Source organism: Pteropus vampyrus, unplaced genomic scaffold (genome assembly GCF_000151845.1).
Source record: "Pteropus vampyrus isolate Shadow unplaced genomic scaffold, Pvam_2.0 Scaffold336, whole genome shotgun sequence".
Lineage (NCBI taxonomy): Eukaryota > Metazoa > Chordata > Mammalia > Chiroptera > Pteropodidae > Pteropus > Pteropus vampyrus.
Genome location: NW_011889117.1, coordinates 2,332,403 through 2,350,662, shown reverse-complemented (window position 1 = coordinate 2,350,662; position 18,260 = coordinate 2,332,403). Strand labels below are relative to the sequence as shown.

General features: G+C 47.7%; 2 protein-coding genes across 12 annotated transcripts in view; one reads left to right on the top strand and one right to left on the bottom strand.

Moving 5' to 3' along the window:
* LOC105304318 (copine-1) overlaps positions 1-9,216 on the top strand; it is a 34,094-nt gene extending 24,878 nt beyond the window's left edge. For 7 of the 8 annotated variants that reach the window (XM_023522240.1, XM_011378342.2, XM_011378344.2 and 4 more), the window contains 15 exons: positions 3,850-3,978; positions 4,076-4,255; positions 4,408-4,482; positions 4,574-4,645; positions 4,773-4,853; positions 5,023-5,112; positions 5,227-5,313; positions 5,456-5,542; positions 5,635-5,694; positions 5,774-5,907; positions 6,010-6,064; positions 6,295-6,346; positions 8,196-8,329; positions 8,478-8,714; positions 8,894-9,216. In XM_023522240.1, the coding sequence (XP_023378008.1) occupies positions 3,850-3,978; positions 4,076-4,255; positions 4,408-4,482; positions 4,574-4,645; positions 4,773-4,853; positions 5,023-5,112; positions 5,227-5,313; positions 5,456-5,542; positions 5,635-5,694; positions 5,774-5,907; positions 6,010-6,064; positions 6,295-6,346; positions 8,196-8,329; positions 8,478-8,714; positions 8,894-9,034 (1,614 nt within the window). In that variant the 3' untranslated portion in view covers positions 9,035-9,216. Of the gene's footprint in view, positions 1-2,999; positions 3,104-3,849; positions 3,979-4,075; positions 4,256-4,407; positions 4,483-4,573; positions 4,646-4,772; positions 4,854-5,022; positions 5,113-5,226; positions 5,314-5,455; positions 5,543-5,634; positions 5,695-5,773; positions 5,908-6,009; positions 6,065-6,294; positions 6,347-8,195; positions 8,330-8,477; positions 8,715-8,893 lie in introns of those variants that run through there. The other variant, XM_011378340.2, reaches the window with a different exon arrangement.
* Positions 9,217-10,302: 1,086 nt separating this feature from the next.
* On the bottom strand, positions 10,303-16,573 carry SPAG4 (sperm associated antigen 4). Of its 4 annotated transcripts, none has more exons than XM_011378333.2 (12): positions 15,582-16,573; positions 14,985-15,089; positions 14,667-14,733; positions 14,412-14,473; positions 14,128-14,171; positions 13,805-13,830; positions 13,542-13,650; positions 13,225-13,300; positions 12,936-13,051; positions 12,368-12,535; positions 11,770-11,859; positions 10,303-11,657 (listed from the first exon to the last, which is right to left on the bottom strand). In XM_011378333.2, the coding sequence occupies exons 1-12, from the start codon at positions 15,889-15,891 to the stop codon at positions 11,508-11,510; spliced, it is 1,323 nt and encodes a 440-aa protein (XP_011376635.1). In that variant the 5' UTR covers positions 15,892-16,573; the 3' UTR covers positions 10,303-11,507. The 4 variants fall into 4 exon arrangements, with proteins under 4 accessions (XP_011376635.1, XP_023378028.1, XP_023378025.1 ...); XM_023522260.1 differs by having other exon boundaries at positions 15,601-15,796; XM_023522257.1 differs by lacking the exons at positions 14,412-14,473; positions 14,667-14,733 and having other exon boundaries at positions 15,582-16,571.
* Between the last annotated feature and the right edge of the window lie 1,687 nt (positions 16,574-18,260).

Genomic DNA, 18,260 nt, shown 5'->3' with positions numbered 1-18,260 from the left:
TATCCCATTGTGGTTTTAATTTACATTTATTTCCTGGATGACTAAGTGCTGTTGATCACTTTTTCCTTTGTTTATTTTTGTTTCATATATTTTATTTAGTAGCTGATATTTTTTTTTGCCAGTTTTTTAGTTGACTGTCGTTTAATATTGAGTTCTAGGAGTCCTGCATTTAAATTTTAAAGCTTAGTTGTACAAGATCAAGATAGGAAAGATTTACTACTGGACATTAGTTTAAATGGAAAAAGCCTGAGGGTTTGAATTGAGCAAAAGCACATTTACTGTTTATTTAGCAAATGGTTATAAGTACTATCTATGTACTAAGCACTAGTATTAAGGATAGAGAAATAATAGCCAGCCCTAATTCCAAGGAGCCCATAGATTATGAGGGTAGACAGGCAAAAGCAAAAATTTGGATGTAGTGGTTTCAACATTAAGTCACTATTTAGTATCTACTATAGAATAGGTACTACCGTAAGTACAAGAGATAGAGATAAACCAGACATGGTTCCTACTCTAATAGAACTTATTATCTGGAATGTAAATGGGGAAGACAGCACAGAGAGGTCCTAAGATCAAGAATGAGATTGATGTGTGTATGTGGATCAGAAATGAAATCCAGCTAGAACACACTTGTGTGACTAGATGATTAGTTAGGCAGAGTTCAGGTCTTGCAGGGCCTTGTAGACCATGATAACTATGGATTTTATTTCGAGTTTTAGGAAGCCATTTCAGAGTTTTAAGCAGAGAAATGGTATGATCTGGTTTCCGAGAGAGGTTGATTACAGAAAGACCGATAAAGAAACAGTTGCAGTTCGGAGGAGAGAGAATCCCGGGGAAGGTGGGCAAGGCTTGCTTCATAAAGGAATAATGTCATAGCAGAATCTTGGATGACAAGGCATTTACTAGGCAGGAAAGTTAGAGGTATCAGCATGTATATATTTTCGAGGAACTAGAAATAGCTTTGGATGACTAGTTGGGTGGGTGGCAGAATGGCAGGAGATAGAGGAGACTGAAAAAGGCTTTGACGGTTGAATTAGGGTCATAGTATTATACAACTACTGAATTCTTTGTAGATGTGCCCTCCGTTGTTGTGCCACAGGTGGCCCTACTAGGGAGTCTGGCTGTGAATCTAAGGCCTGGAGGCAGCTATCCAGAGCTTCTAATTAGGGTATGGACTCCTGGAAGCCGGCATCAGGGTTGACTCTCAGTGTTAAGGAGGAGAAACCAGGGAGCAAGAGACAATGAGGCCTGAGGTTAGGTGGGGGTTGCTGAACTAGAGGCTTTGGGTTTAAAATGAATAGTCAAGAGGACTTCAGGTGGGGATTGAGGAAAAAAGCTAACGCCCTTTAAAAATATTAAATAAACTGTAAAATATTGAAACAATATAGAAGTGTACGAGTATGTAGGAGTCTTAACCTTAATTCCACTCCTCTGAGGTATACATAAAAGTTGCTTTTATTGGATGCATCTTCCATTTTTTCTAGTGTATTTATTTTGTGTATGTGTTCAATTCTATTGTATATACACATACAATTGAAGTTTAAAGTGGAATGATGCTTTTACCACTTTTTGCAACTTTATTTTTTCATGTTATACTGATGCAATATAGTCCTGCCTTTTTTTTACCTGCTACTCAGATTCTCTTGTTTCAATGTACCATAATTTAGTCACCACCTAATTGATAGACATTTAAGGTGTCTCACTCAGTGAAATGAGCATTCTTCATTTGTCTCTGTACTGTGTAAACACTGCGTCGGAGAACATGTGAGGCGAGAAGCAGGAGTCAGATTATGACTTGGGGGAAGTTGTGGACCCACTCCCTCAGGAGTATGTGTTTGCTCTGGATCTCTCCTTGTGGAACCTCTACAGGGATGATCAGGCTGGTTAAAAGTCTACATGCCACATTCTAGGGGCAACATTCAAAAGAACTGGGGCTGTTTCTCCAGATTTTAGCTGGGATGTTCACTGCCTCCAGTTATCAGATGGGTTCTCAGAAGGAGACAGAATAAGACTTTTTCTGTGGAATTTTAGACTGGGAAGAAATAGGATTGATGTGTAGAAATGAGAATTCAATAGACTTGGGTTGGTTTGGGTAGGACTTTATGAAGCAGGACTTTCTGATGAATGGAATGTAAGAGTGATGGGTTTTCCATCATTGGATGCATTCAAGCAGAGGCTTAGGCGCTATAGAGGGGCAGTATGTGAAACAAGTGGAACCCTAAGAATTATCCCAACTTTGGTTGCTAGCCTTCCAGATGGAGACCATGAAGCACCAAGATGGCAATAGCACTAACTCAGCTGGGTCAGGGGAAGGATTGACTGAGGGTCAGTTTAAGGGAGGCTGAGGCTGGAGGCATCCAGGGGTATAATGCTGGGAAACCTGGCGTGCTGGGTGGGAAGATAGGTGAGAGATCCGGTCTCGCTTATACTCCTGGTACAGATTGTCTGTAGGTATATGGGTCGGGGGGACAGACATAGGGATAGCAAGGGGTCTGAGGATAATTGTTATGGTGACTGCAGGAGGAGGGGTTACATGGAGTCATGGTGATCCATGCTAGAAGATAGTTTTTCCAAAAGAGGAAGTAGATGAATTGGAAAACCTTGGCGCTGCTTGGTTGCCAGTCAGTTTGGAGATGGCAGGCTGGGAGCTGAGGCTGCATGTGGCCTTTTGGATTTCATTCAGCAGATATTGTCTAGGTGCTTGGGATAGAGCGATGAACAGAACAGGCAAATAACCCTTCCCTCATGGAGTTTACATTCTAGTAGGGAAGACAAATTATATAATGTAGCAATATTAGAGGGTGATTAATGCTAAAGAGTAAAAAGAGGAAAGGGTATTAGGGTTAAAATTTTAGAGTGGCTAGAAAAGAGCCTTTTCCGTTGTGGAAATGGAGAAAGATGATTTTGAATAACGCCTTAGTGGGAGCAAGCCATGTGGATAATATGAGGGAAGAACATTTCATGCTTTGAAGTACAAACAGGGTTTTTTTTTTTTTGAGGAATGGTAAGCGAGCAGACCTGTGTGGCCAGAATGTAGTGAGCAAGAGAAAAGATTTTATGAGATCAAGCTGGATCTAGGTCTTTGAAGACCTTGCATGCCATGGTAGAGTTGGATTTTTTTCTAAGCAATGGGAAATCATTAGAGGGTTAGAGCAGAGGTGTGACATGACCTGACTTATGTTTTAACAGAATCACCCCAATTGCTGCTGTATTGAAAATAGCCTATAGGTGTGAGGATGGAGAAATGGAGGTGGGGGTGGCATAGGATAAGGGAGATCAGTTAAAGAGGCTAATGTGATAAGCTTGGTGAAAAATGATTTCTTGGACTGGGTAGTGGCAGTGAGAATAGTCAGGAGTGGGACAGGAGCAGCTGATTAGAGGTTATGAGAGTCATCGGGAGGACTACAACTCTTCCTCAAGATGCGGGGCCCCAGGGTTAGTGGGAAATCATTGAAGGAAGATATTTTTAGGGGAGCAGTTTCTGGATCGTGGTTGTGTTTAGGTCAGCGTTGAGATTGGAATTTGCATTAGGGTCTGATCTGGAGCCAGTAACGGGGTCGGAGGTGAGTGTCATTGGTCTCTGAATAGATCAGGATTAGAGTCCAGGTCTTCCCATTATACCGTTGGACCAAGGTTGTTTATAATCACCACCTCCTGTTCCATTGAGCTCACCCAAGGGGATCGAAGGAGTATGGAGGCTGTAGGTCCTTCTCTTCCTTAGGTGTCATGAGGGTGGACACAGGCTCAGCCTTGCCTGGGTGAAGCCTGCTGGCCTTCCCAAGCTGAGAAATACAGTCAGGGGAGGGTGGAGAAGCTCCTTCTGTGTTTGACTTGTACCTTTTTCCCCAGATGGCCCGCTGCGTGACCTTGGTTCAACTGTCCATTTCCTGTGACCACCTCATCGATAAGGACATCGGCTCCAAGTCTGACCCACTCTGTGTCCTTTTACAGGATGTGGGAGGGGGCAACTGGGTTGAGGTGAGAGAGAACATGGGGGATAGGGTAGTGGAGGCAGCCTTGGACTGTTTCAGGGTAGAGGGTGTATGAATGTGATGCTATCAGCCTCTGTCCACAGCTTGGCCGAACTGAGCGAGTACGGAACTGCTCGAGCCCTGAGTTCTCCAAGACTCTGCAGCTTGAATATCACTTTGAAACAGTCCAGAAGCTCCGATTTGGCATCTATGACATAGACAACAAGACACCTGAGCTGGGGGATGACGACTTCTTAGGTGGGGCTGAGTGTTCCCTAGGACAGGTATGTAGTACCAGGGATTAAAATCCTTCAGACACAGGTTCAGTAAGAGCCCTGTCAGACAACCCAGCCTGCCTGGAGTTGGAGGGTGAGGGTCAAGCAGAACCTAACCCTGCCTGAAATCTTGACACCCCACCCCTACTGCTCTGCCCCAGATTGTGTCCAGCCAGATAATAACTCTGCCTTTGATGCTGAAGCCTGGAAAACCTGCTGGGCAGGGGACCATCACGGTAAGGAAGAACTCTGTGTGGGTGGGGTGGAGGGCTTTATAGATCGATGAGGAATTCCTGAGATGATACAGTCTCCTGTGCCCTTACCTAGATCTCATCTCAGGAATTGAAAGATAGTCGTGTAGTGACCATGGAGGTGGAAGCCAGAAACCTAGATAAAAAGGTACGTGTAGATGGGGGTTCTTGGGGTTCAAGAATTAAGGGGATTGGAATGGTGTATTGGGGGCAGAGGTCTGGCATTGTGGTTCTTTATCCCTGAGTTTTATAACAGGTCTTTGTGGCATTGACAGGACTTCCTGGGGAAATCTGATCCATACTTGGAGTTCTTCCGCCAGGGTGATGGGAAATGGCACCTGGCATACAGATCTGAGGTGTGAGACCCCCGGGGATTGAGTAGGTGGGGTAGGAGGGAATCTCCTGGGGCTCGTGACTACCCAGGTTTGGAATACAGAGAAAGAGACTACATATGGGTAGGGAAAGGACGGCAGCTTCCCACGTACCAGCCCAGAACTCACTGGACACCTTGCCCTCTACCTTCAGGTAATCAAGAACAACCTGAACCCTGCATGGAAGCGCTTCTCTGTTCCCCTTCAGCATTTCTGTGGGGGAGACCCTAGCACACCTATCCAGGTAAGATGTTTGCCTCCTGAGTGGACTGAATGGGGGCAGAGACCTGGGGAAGGATTTTTTCTCACCTGCCACCTGCCTCCTGGCCTTTATATACTCATACACCTTCCCTCCCAGGTACGATGCTCAGACTATGACAGTGATGGTTCACATGATCTCATTGGTACCTTCCACACCAGTTTGGCCCAGCTGCAAGCAGCCCCAGTGAGTGCTGGCCCTCCTTAGGGGTGTCGTGGTGGGCCTAGAGTGCTGTAGCTCTAGGGAGGGGAGGAGAGCAGGGCAGCTACACTCCAGTCCTGACTGATGCTGTGGGAGTTTCCTACCCAAAGTTTTCTTTCCTTACCAGGCTGAGTTTGAATGCATCCACCCTGAGAAACAGCAGAAAAAGAAAAGCTACAAGAACTCTGGAACTATTCGTGTCAAGATTTGCCAGGTGAGACAGTAGCCCATGTGACCAGGCTCTGATCCCTGAGCACCATGGCCCCAACCCCTTCACCCTAGACATGACCCTGGTTTCATCTGCAGGTAGAAACAGAGTATTCATTCCTCGACTATGTGATGGGAGGCTGTCAAGTCAACTTTACTGTAAGTTGCTTTACCAGGGGCAAGAGAACAGATTTGGGGCTCAAGGGGGCCTTCAGCTTCTTTCTTCCTATCTTTCTAGGTGGGTGTGGACTTCACAGGCTCCAATGGAGACCCCTCCTCACCAGACTCCCTGCACTACCTGAGCCCAACAGGGGTCAACGAGTACCTGACAGCACTGTGGAGTGTGGGAAGCGTGATTCAGGACTATGATTCGTAAGTAACTTCTCTTGGCCATCCCCACTCCCTGCAGATGCCTCAGCCTCTGGGCTCACAGTTCCCTCACTGCCTTTTCCCCAACTCACTGTCCTCCCACAGGGACAAGCTGTTCCCAGCATTTGGATTTGGGGCTCAAGTGCCCCCTGACTGGCAGGTGAGCGCACTCTTCCCTTCCTGTACTCGAGTTTTCAGTTTCAGACTCCTGATTTTGGCAGATGCAGTGGACTCACTGCCTGGCACCCAGCTTTGTGGGGAGAGGCAGGTTACAGCAAGTGCTCAGGACTAAATAGCTCCTATAAGATGCTTGGTACATACCATGGTGCCCTCTTTCTTAGTACAAAGGTGGCTATGAGGGAAGAACCTCATTTTCATTCTTGTTTTCAGGTCTCCCATGAATTTGCTTTGAACTTCAATCCCAGTAACCCCTACTGTTCAGGTAAGTCTCCCATCCTCCAGCATAAGACAGATCTCTTCATACCCAGAGGGCCAAACCTATGCTGGCAAGAGAGAGTGGGGATGGGGGAGCAGATTCCTAACTCCATTGTTCAGAAGAATGGATTTTAAAGCTAGGCCTCTGGAGTCAAATTTTTATCCTGCCATTTTCTAACAATGTAATTTGTGAAGTTGCTCTGCTTCTATGTGCTTGTAGGATTATAGTATTGTAGGATATTGAATACTGATATTGTAGGAGAAGATGTATGTAAAGTTGGAAACTTTAAGCCTGGTACATACTAAGTGCTCTCTAAAAAATGGTAGCTGTTATCATTATCTCTGTTGAGAAGCTCACAAGTACTTATTTGGGTATCATCTCTTTTCAGGGTACTTTTTGCCCTGTGCTGTTTTGTTTAGAGAGGGCCAAACCTCCTGGCTTCCCAGCCACCCCCACATGGGCAATAAGCTGCAGTGGAAAACTTGACCTGACCTGACCTGGGTTTTTATTTTGATACGGGTTCAGACTTAGAGGAAAGTTGCAGGAATAGTTATAGGTGTTCAGGTCATTGGAGCTCAGGAGTCAGGGCCTGGGTCACAGGCGCTAGTGTTTATCTTCAACCAGATTCTTCAAACACGAACATTTTGCCACATTTGCTTCGTTATTCTCAAGTTCTCCCCACCCCGCCCCATCTCTGTCTCTCTCTGTCTTTCTTTCTCTCTACACACACACACACACACACACACACACACACACACACACACACACTTTTTTTTCTGAAATGTTTGAAAATTGTAGTAAATAAGCCCTGCTCCAATTTTGCCTCTATGGCCCTACCAACTTTGCACCTATTATCATTCATGTGGCCCTTTATCCCTAAATACCTCAGTGTGTGTTTCCTAAAATCAAAGACATTCTCTTACATGACCACATTACCATTCTCAAAGTCAGGAAATTAACATCAATACAATACTATTATCCAATCTATAGATTTTATTCAAATCTTACCAACTGTTCTTTTACAGCAAAAGGATATCTTGGATCACATCTTGCATTCAGTTATCGTCTTCCATAGTTCTTCATTCTTTCATGATATTGACGTTGTTTAAAATTACAGGCCAGATAATTTATAGAATGTCTCACAGTTTGGTTTTACCTGATGCTTCCTCAGGATTAGGTTGAGATTATGCATTTTTGGTGGGAATATCACAGACATGATGCTGTTTTCTTCTCAGTGCATCGTATCAGGAAGCACATGATATTGATTTATCCTATTACCAGCCATGTTAACTTTGATCATTGGTAAAGGTAGAGTCTGTCAGGTTTCTGTACTATGCAAGTACTGTTTTTCTCTTTGTAATTAAGTATCTTTTGGGAAGATACTTTGAGGCTATATAAATATCTAATTGCTCATCTCTTAACCCCTAGTTTTAGCATCCGTTGATGATCCTTGCCTGAATCATTTATCTCTACGTTTGTTGACTGATTTTGTAATTCCTCCTTCTTTGTATATTAAGGAAGAGCTTTCATAGCTCTATGGATTCTTATTTTATTAAATGGATTATAATTCATTATCTTATTGAATGGGTTATCTGGTGCCCAACTGTCCTAGGTTCTTCAGGATATCCCCTAATCTGGGTTTTTATTCAAGCTGTGATTTAGGACAAGTGTCCCTCTTGTCTTTGGCCTTAATTTCCTCATCTGTAGAATAAGGTTAAGTACCTTGGGTTACAGGGGCGATTGAATGAAATGCACCCAGGTTCCCAAATCTCCTCTTCTAAGGTGGGATGATGTCAGGACTGGCTCAATTCCAAGACACTCGGTGTTTTACGGTGTTTTTGCCCTTCTTCTCTAGGCATCCAGGGTATTGTGGATGCCTACCGTCAGGCCCTGCCCCAAGTTCGCCTCTATGGCCCCACAAATTTTGCACCCATCATCAACCATGTGGCCAGGTTTGCAGCCCAGGCTGCACAACAGAGGACTGCCTCGGTAAGGGTTATGGGAGGTGGTGGTGGGGTGGTCTCAGTTCAGGGCTGCCTTGAGGGCTATGTAACAAGGGACTTCTTGTCAGTGTGGGAATATGTGGCTGGGATGTTTAGAGAGTCTGCCTCAGTATGTGAATGACTTGCCCCCCCAGCAATACTTTGTGCTGTTGCTGCTAACCGACGGTGCTGTGACAGATGTGGAGGCCACACGTGAGGCTGTGGTTCGTGCCTCCCACCTGCCTATGTCAGTGATCATCGTGGGTGTGGGCGGTGCTGACTTCGAGGCCATGGAGCAGTTGGATGCTGATGGTGGACCCCTGCGCACACGCTCCGGGGAGGGAGCTGCCCGTGACATAGTGCAATTTGTGCCCTACCGCCGCTTCCAGAATGTGAGTGGGGACAAGTGTGGGGGCAGACCAGATCTGGGAATTTACCCTTCCACCTCTCCCTGATGTGAGTGGGGATACTCACCCTTTTACCTAAGTCTGGGGCAGGGTTAGGTGTTAGATTTCATATCCCTCGAAGCTGTTGCGGGCCCCCACTGACTTTGCCCCTCTTCTCCTGGCAGGCCCCTCGAGAGGCATTGGCGCAGACTGTGCTCGCAGAGGTACCCATGCAACTGGTCTCCTACTTCAAGGCCCAAGGCTGGGCCCCATTCAAGCCGCTTCCACTCCCAGCGAAGGGCCCTGCACAGGCTCCTCAGGCCTAGATTCCCTTGGAGCGTAGGTTATGGCCAGTCCTCAGCCCTGTGTCCCCACCTCTGAACACACTCGCCAGTGCTAGCAGTTTATATATTTTATACTTTTATACTTGCTCCTGCTATTGCTGCTCTTGATCCCACCTGCTTGCCCCCTGGAGCCCTTCATTCAATAAAGATCAACGATGACCACTGCTTTGCCACCACTCTGTTTTTGGGTAGGAATCTGCTGTTAGCCATGTTTACTTTTCTCTGAGCCTATTTATTGACCTTGGGAGTTGTTGAGTGAGGGATGCTTCTGACACAACAGCCCCACTCAAAGAAATTATGTATTCCAGGCCATAAATTTGGAGATACTGACTTTATTTTGAAAATACAAAGATTGAATGTAAGCCAGACACCCTGCTGGGCAGAGCTGCAAACACAGGACAAGATGGAGAGTGCTAGGGGAGGAATGAGTTTTAAGTTGGAGTAGGGGCTATGCTAGACTTCCTAGGGAGGGAGCAGTGGTAGTTCTAGTCCTAAAAATAGGCTACAGGCTTGAATTTTTAACAGTTTTTTTTTTCTTGCTAGAAAATTAATATGTATATTCATCGTAGGAATACAGGAAAAATATCAGCTAAACGTCCATATCCCAATAAAATATTTGGTGCATATTTTTTAGTCCTTTATCCATAGTATTTATAGTCTATACATGTTTTTCTATAAAAATGAGATCATTTTATATACACTATTTTAGCATGCTTTAAAATAGATAATGGAGCAGGTAAGAACTGCAGTCTTTCCTAAGTCTGAGTTGTTTTTTTTTCTAAATAGGATAGTATACATACTATTTGCACCTTGTTTTTTATATTTTGGGTATCTTACCCATTAGAACTTAATTGCCAACCTCATTCTTTTTAATACCTATATATTATTATGCATATAAGTGCACTACACTTTATTTAGCCAATTCCTTACTTACTGAGATTTGGGTCCCTTCCAATTTTCTTCTGTTATATACAGTGCTGTAACGAATATCCTTCTACATTATCTGTGCATTTACAGGAATGTTTCTGAAGGATTTGTTCCTTGAAGTAAAAATGCTAAATCAAAGGGTATAAATATTTAAAATTTTAATAGATATTGTGAATTGCCCTTTATAACAGTTTTTTAACCCTTTTGTTAATCTGACAGGCAAAAAAAGAAAAAATACCATTTTTAGTTGAATTTATTTAATTATGAAAGCTAGTTATTCATGTGTTTGTGAATTTTATTTCTACAAATAGCTGATTTATAGGTTTTTATTGTTGTTATAGCCTTTATTCTGTTATAGTTATTCAGTTATTTCTTATGCATATTGAAAATATTTCCTCCCAGGCCATTGTCCTTTCATATATAGTATCTTTTGGTCTCTAGAACTCTTTTCATATGGAAGTTTAAATTTTTTATGTATACCAGTCTTTTAAGGCTTTGGGTTCCTAAAAAAGATGTATTTGTTCACATTTATAACCTTAGGTTTTGAGACCACTCGAGAGAATATTTTCCCTTTGTCTTCAAATTACAAAAGTAATACCCTCAAAATTTAAACAGATAGATACATGCTCCATCCCCACACATACTCAGCTTCAACTTCCTACAGGTATACCCACTGTGAATAGTGTGTATATGCTCCCAAAACATGAACACACTGGAGAAGGATCTTAACAGCCAAAATGTTGCATGTTTTTTTCTGTTCATACTGGTCCCCCTTTTCTACTCTGCCCAGGTAGAACTCATTAATCCTTTGATATCTGTCTCCTCCATCTTTTATTCCTCCATCTACTTTTGAGTGAAGAATTCTTAGATCAGTAAATGAATTGTCCTGTTTCCTGGAGCATCCTCTCTATCCTATCAGGCTCCTTGAGGGCAAGGACTGATGAACACTAGACTATCTGTACTATACCTAGCATAGAGTTGGGCACTCTGGTCTCAGTAAAGACAACCTGAGCAGGGGCTACCAGGCCTGCATCGGCTGTGACTCAGATGCTTCCTAGAGGTTCTCAAGTCTGCTTAGTTTGAGTGTTTAAGGAAAAGGGGTAGTTCTCCCTCCAACTGCACCTAGTAGGAGTTGGGCAACTTTCCCAGAATTTGGGAGTGGGAATTGAGGTGCACAAGCTTGGCTTCAGGCTGACTGGCAGCTCTGCAGTTAAAGACGGTGGCCTCTGTAGGAAGGTGGGCTTGGGTCTTGCTGTGACAGTTCTTCACTGTGTGACCTTGAACAAGTTTTCTGACCTGAGTGGTTTCCCCCTCTGCTGTGATCATGAGGATTAGTTAAGTAATGTGTATAATGTCCAGAGTACATGATGAAGTACTGCATAAATGTGAGCTGCTGCTACTTAAGAGGGTACAGCCATCACCATACTTAAATACCAAAGGTAATCAGAGCACCCCGCCGCCCCAACAGACCCTTCGGCATTGATCCAGCTTCTTTCAGTACAAACCTCCACTCCAACAATCAGCATGTTTAATGGGGCCCCCCTGTGGCACTGTCCCCTGCCCCCTCTGAGGTTCGTGTGCCATGGGCTCGTACTCTATACAAGCACGTGAAACGGGGGTGGCCCCAGTTGCTTAGAATCTGGATCTTCACCTTGGGAAAGGCCATTGGGGGGTCATTCTGGGGAGACAAATGGATCATGCCAAGTCCTCTCTCCCAAGGGCTGCCTCCTTCCCAATCTTCCCTCGCTGTCCCACCCCCTTAGCACTCTAACTCCCAGAGAAGAACACACCTGTAGGTGGAAAGTCTGAATCTCAGATTTCTCCACGTCGAAGGTAAATTTCCCCAAAAATACTTCAGTCTCATCATCAACTTGGAGGCCCTGGTAGATGAAGAGTGAATAGACGAACAGTGAGACACAGAGGAGAGAAAGCAACTTTGTTGAGGACCTGCTGTGTTCAGTAGTTGTATTCATGCTCTCATTTCTTTTTTGGTGTTATATTTGATGTGGTATGGAATGTGGGCTCAATGAAACCAAGCTGCAAATTTGAGTCTGTTAGCTGTGCGACCTTGGGCAAGTAAGGGCCCCCTTCTGATGATTACTTTCTTTATCTGTGAAGGGGAGTTAATAGCATGTCAATATTGTGGCCACAAGGAGATAATCCATGTAAATAATCCATGTAAACTACTCTGCACAGAGTAAGCACTCAAACATAACTAATATTTGGATATGGTTATAATTACTTATAACCTACAGCTGCTCTGAGAGGCAAGTGGTAGTGTCTTCATTTTATAGATGAGCAAGTAAAGCTCAGATAGTGGCATCAGTTTTCATGATTGCCTGGTACTGTCTAGGCAAAATCCCCTACCTAGGCCTCAGTCCTACTCACGTAGACTGCGAAATCGCGGGGGGCGCTGTTGGCTTTCCCAGTATGCGCCACGCTGGGTGGTGGATGCTGAAGGGTGATGTCGCTCAACTGCACACGACCCGGCAGCCGGATCACCACCTGGCCCTGGTCTCCCTCAAAGGCCCAGCAATTCCCAGGGAACACATCTGGCTGCAGGCAGACCGACAGACCATCAGAACCTGGAGACCAAGCGGCTCTGGCCCTTCCCCAATCTGGGCATTGACTTAGGTAGGCCCCGCCCTAAGTTCGACCTCAGCATGGGTCCCACTCAGTCCTTCACCCCAAACCCGGGTCCAGCGTAGCCAGGGCCCCAGTCTCTAGCACTGCCAGGTTTCTCCTACAGCTTAATGCTGTCCTAGGCCTTGCCTAGAGCCTCATCCCAACCAAGCCAGGCCTCACCTCTAACTTGGCCCATTTTCTGCCCAGCAGGACCCCTGCCTAGCGCCACACCCTCAGCTCAGCTAGGTCCCACCTCCAAGGAGCTGTTGAGTCGTTTCCCCAGCATCCCGCTGTCCCTGGTCCTGTTCTAGGATCCAGGTTTCAAGCCCACCTCCAGGATAACCGTGGGTGGCCGGGCGTAGTTCCAGAAGCTGAAGCGATTCCAGAAGTAGGCAGTGGTCGCGTCCTCGTAGTCATGGGACGTCTTCTCTAGGTCGATGGACGCTCCTGGAGAGGGAGAAACAACCACTTAGTGGCACCCAGGCCTGACCGACAGCTGGGGCAGGGTCTGTCTGAGGCTGGACTCCTTGGGCTGGTCATGTGCACAGGTCTGTCTGTGTGAGTGTCTCTGTCTCTTTCTGTGTCTCTGAGTTTCAGGCTCTCAGTGTCCCAGGTCTTACCTACAGAGCTCAGCGCATAGTCGGGTTTCCGCACAAAGTCCTCATTCAACCTCTGGAATACGAGCTTGGCCACTCTCTAAAAAGAGGGAGGGCGGGGCTTGCGCGCTGGTTTTATATGGAGACAGAGTTCTCTGAGAACTAGATTTTCTGGGATGAACTTTGTGGGCCCTGAGAGAAATCCCGACGTTGGGGCTCAGGACCCGGGGAGCAAGGTTCTGCAAAGGGTTTCCAAGGTGGGCGAGGACTGTGCATCCGGCGGGGCTCCTGTACACCCCTGGGGTCCTGCTATGAGAGCAGGACGCGGCCACCGAGCTCACCTCGCTGTTGGCTGCGCGAACGCTGGACACCTCCTTGTGGAGTTTATCCAGCTCCGCCTGGAGCTGCTGCAGCTGCTGTCCCTGGGAGCGCACGCGCTCGTGGTACTCGCTGCAGGCGGAGGAGGTGGGGGGGTGGGTGGGGGTGGGTGGGTCGGTACCATGTGGTTGGCTCCCAGTCCCCCAGACACTTCTCATAAGGCCCCCCACAGAGGTACCTTTGAGCCTCCCCCCTCCAATTCCCCACCCCAAGTGTCATCTTTCACCTTAGAGTCAGCATCTCCTTAGGTTCCTATTGGAGGAGGGAGGGACAAAGTACAAGGGCTGCTCAGCTCCCACCCACCTCCTTGTCCGACTTCAGTGTGGGAGCAGTCAGACTCAAAGGATCTTCTTTTTGAGGACTGCCTTCCGCCCGACCTTCGGAACCCCACAGAGACCCTCAAGCATCTCTGGACATAATCTCTCAGAAATCTGTTTATATTCAGCCCTTCCAGCACTGCCCACTCCCAGCAGCCCAGGGGATCCCCCACAACCTCCAAGTTCAGAGCTTGCCAACCACCCACCCAGGGACATAGTCTCCATGACTCACATTTTCCAAAGGAGGTACCAGACACAGGAGCCCCCACCAGAGTGCTGGAGAAAGAGGAGGGTGGTCTCAAGGAAAGGGAGGGGAGAGGGTTTCGCTGGTATAAACTGACAGTGAGGGAGAAGAGGCTTGAGAGGGTGGAGTCTAAGGATGGATTAGTGCCCTGAAGGAGGAGACTGAGGGGGACTGAAAAGGCAGAGTGCCCTGAGGGACATAGGAGAAAATGCACCCAGTTTGGCTCCAAAGCATCTAGGGCTGGGGCCCCAGGGAATTCACCACCCCCTCACCTGTCAGAAAGAGGCTCAGCAGTGACACAGCGGTGAGCAAGAAGCGGATGGAACAGACCTCCCTGAAGAACCGGAGGGAGGCTGAGGTCCCAGGATCCTAGTAAACCCGCAGCCCCCACCCCAGGCTCCTAGACCCAGCTCTTGTGAACACGATTCAACCAGGTCTGAATCGGCTCAAGCCTCAGCCAGGTCTGGCCCTGCTCCCCACCTCCTCAAAAGAGCAGCCCCTGAGGCTCCCCCTTTCCTCCCTCTGACCTGTACACACTGACCAGCATGTCTCCTAGCAGGGATAACAACACGCTAAGCACCTGGAAAAGTAGGCCTGAGGAGAGGAGAGGGGTCTCAGAAATGGGAGTACAGCTTAGAGAGGAGGAGTGATGGAGAGGAGTGGGCTAGGAGAATTAGATGGGGGCAAGGAAAATGAGTGGTGGTGGATCTGGCTCAGGGAAGGGCCTTGAGACTCAAGCATGGGCGAGGGTCTGAGAATGGAGAATAGGGTCTCAGAGGTGAGAACTGGAATTCGGGGAGGGAAACCGGAAGGTCTGAGGGGATTCGGGCTGGCCTGGCGCATACTCAGGAAGCTCTTGGACACTCGCGGGGTAGGCATCTCTTGCCTCAGGTCCAGGGTCGAGAGAAGGTCGAACTGCTCCTCAGAGACAACAGGAGAGCCAGCCGGTTCTGCAGGAGCCCAAGGGCTCCATTGGGGCCTTGCTCATAGCAGGCGCACTCTTCCCCCCGGACCCGGCCTCAGGTTTTCCAGCCCAGAAACGGGGCACCCTCTCAGCCTTTGGTCCCACTGCATCCGCATCCCAGGTCTCTCAGCATTCTGAGGCCCCGCCCCTCAGAGATGCTTTCAAGACTACTCCCAACCCCAAGAGAAGACCGCGCCCCCAGCCTTAGGTCTTGGTGCGGCCGGGAGTTCCAGGTAGCCACTCATGCTAACATCGAGGCCGAGCCTCCTCGGTGATACCCAATCACAGGATTCTCTCCTCCCTTCCCAGGATCGTCCATCGCACTTAGGCCCCGCCCCTCAAGCCATCGTATTTAGTACCGCCCCTCTTTACCCTACAGGCCCCACCCCCTAGGAGGTCCCCAAATATAGTTTCATCCCGATTCCGTGCCCAGCCCCGCCCCCTCCCTCAGCTTACCCGGGTTCGACCCCGCCCGCACCCGAGGCCCCGCCCCTCACGGTTGCCGCGCCACAGGCGGTCTGCCCATTGTGGCTCCGAGGCGCCGGCTTCTGCCGAGAGCTTCCAGCCCATGTGGTTCCTCCGGGCACTTCTGAGCTCAAGGCGGGCTCACCGCAGCTCGAGCCCTGGGTTCTTCTGCCCTCGGGCTCCCCGGGCCCCGGCCCAGCTGACCGGTGGCCGCTGCTGTCCCCCGAGGTGACGCTCACTGAGCTGTTGCTGTTGTCGCTGTAGAAGTTGGTCGTGTGCTTGTGCGGGGACGTGGTCGAGCCCGGGCGGGAGCTCCGCCGCATCCTGACTCCCGGCCGCCCCCTCACGGACGCCAAAGTCGCCTCCGCAGCGGTCCAGGCTCTCGGCCCTCCCTCAGCCGGTGCACGCTGCTGGGACCACGCGGAGCCTGAATGCAGCCGGCAGGCCCCGCGGCGGGACCCAACCCTCTCCCCTGTTTCTGGGCTTGTCTGCAGACGTCATAGAAGAGACCAGATTGCTACGGAACATCTTGACGCGGTGTCACAGAGCTAGTCGTGACGTCACTGGGAGCCATGGCGGTCTCTCTTATTCTTTCCCAGGTTAAAGCAAGCAATGACATCACAGCACTTCGTTAGAACACTTGCACTCGGCTTAAAAGAATTTCTATTCCCCTTCCTGCTTTTTCTCTTCGGCACTTATACTAACATGCTATACATTTTACTTATTTCTTTCTTTACTGCCTGTCACCCCCACTAGAATGTAAATTTTATGAAGACAGGGATTTTTGTTTTGTCTATTGCTGTGTCTTCCAGCACCGAGATAGACCTAGCATGTAATAGGTTCTTAAATATTTGTGAATGAATGAATATTATGTAGGGGCAGGGGATCATTCATGGCACTTCTAAAAAGCATTTAGTCTCTTTTTCTCTGCAAACACTTCAGGCCCCTCTTAGTCAGAGGGCCCAAGAGCTCTGACCTCGGGATCTGTGGGTCCCTCCCTCAGATCCACATTCACCAAGGGTCTGTGGGGTGAGAATTCAGTACCCACCAACCACCATACCCACACTCAGACCAATTGCCTGAGTCACTGAGAACAGAATAAAGCATCACAGTTGGTCACAGCCAAGAGATCAGAGGTTCACAGACTCCTGCTGTGCAACAGTATACCAATGCAGCTGTTAGAAACTCGGGTTTCCAGGCACACCTTGAGATTCTACTTTGGCAGTTCTGGAGTGGGTACAAGAATGTGCCTTTTTAACAATCACCGGTGTGATCCCGATTAAGGACCACACTTTGAAAGGCAATGCAGAACATCATGTGCACATTGCACACTAGACAAACAGGTCTAGAGAGGGGAAAGGATGTTTCTAAAACCACACAGTGTGGGATAGAGATTAGAATTCCAAAATCCTGCCCTTGAACCCAGTACTCTTTCCCCTACATACCATCATTGTGGCAGCTCTTAGAGGGGTTGAGGCTCTCTAAGGCCCTCAAGCTGTGTTCCAATCCAGAGAGGAGGTGCCAGCATTAGTTTCCAGAGAGGTAGCATCAATATCTTGCTCTGGGGAGGGATGGAAAGGCCAAGTCACTGGAAGCTTAGAATTCTGGTCCCCCATCTGCCTTTCTTTGGGTCTCAGTGTCCTCATCTGTCTAATGGGGAAATGAAGCCCTCCCCCAACAACTGGAGGCCTCGAGGTCTAACCTGGGCCTTGCTTAGAAAAAGAACAACCTATGCCTCTTGTCAGGTGTTTTGTAGACTTCAAAACACATTTGAGCACCTAACACCTGGGAAATAAGTAGAATAGGACCAGCCCCAGTACTGAGATGGAAAAGCTGAAGCACAGGTAGGGACCATGTCTGTCTCAAGGCCACACAGCAAGGCCCAGCTCCTCTGACGGTCTAATCTTATCTGCTGCTGCCGTTCAATACATTCCTTGCACACAGGCCAAACTGAACAAATCACAGGGCCCGGAAACATGCTCTGCATTCTTCCCCACTGACTGGGTGTCCATCTCTGCCCAACTCCTGTCCTCAAAGCCCATTTTAAACACTCCCTCCTCAGAGAAGTCTCTCTAGCCTCCTTCCTCTGAGCAACCCAGCCTGACCTTTGCCTGTTCTGATGAGGATTGCGGTCTTTCTAGGTTTTGTTTGATGTTAGAGTTCATGAAGCTACTGGAAGATGGAGAACATGTCTGATTCATCTGTGTGGCTGCGCTCTGCTTCCCCCAAAGTGGCATAGCACAAGGCCTGCACAGGAGGTGTCATGAAGTAGAATGATTAAGTGGATGGCCATGAAATGCACTCAACACATAGTTACTGGCACCTATAGGTTCAGACTGTGAGATACATTCATTCCTACATACATTCAGTAAAAGTACTGCACATCTGTTTAAGGGTTATTAACTTTAGCCAGGAGTTTTATGTCCAGAAAAATGCACATGTACTCAATATTTTACAGAGAATTTTAAGGGTTTGCTGACTCCCTGGAGCCCATCTCTGGTTCCACTAGTAAACCTCAAGTTAAGGACCTCTGGCTTCTATTTAAGAAGTATTTTGAACACCTGTTAAGTGCCAGCTAGGGACACACATTCAATCACCTACTAATTCAATAAATGTGTTGAGTGCCTACAGCACTAATTTTGGGGGCTAGGGGATTAATTTATTAACCCATCTATTTATTCAGTCAGTGTTT

What these genes read in the sequence shown, in the direction of transcription:
- SPAG4 (XM_011378333.2), bottom strand. Translation starts at nt 15,891, where the DNA reads ATGCGGCGGAGCTCCCGCCCGGGCTCGACCACGTCCCCGCACAAGCAC. An exon ending in GCTGAGCCTCTTTCTGACAG is followed by an intron (nt 14,172 to 14,411) that starts GTGAGGGGGTGG and finishes CTCTTTCTCCAG; the next exon opens with CACTCTGGTGGGGGCTCCTG. An exon ending in AAGGAGATGCTGACTCTAAG is followed by an intron (nt 13,651 to 13,804) that starts GTGAAAGATGAC and finishes CTCCGCCTGCAG; the next exon opens with CGAGTACCACGAGCGCGTGC.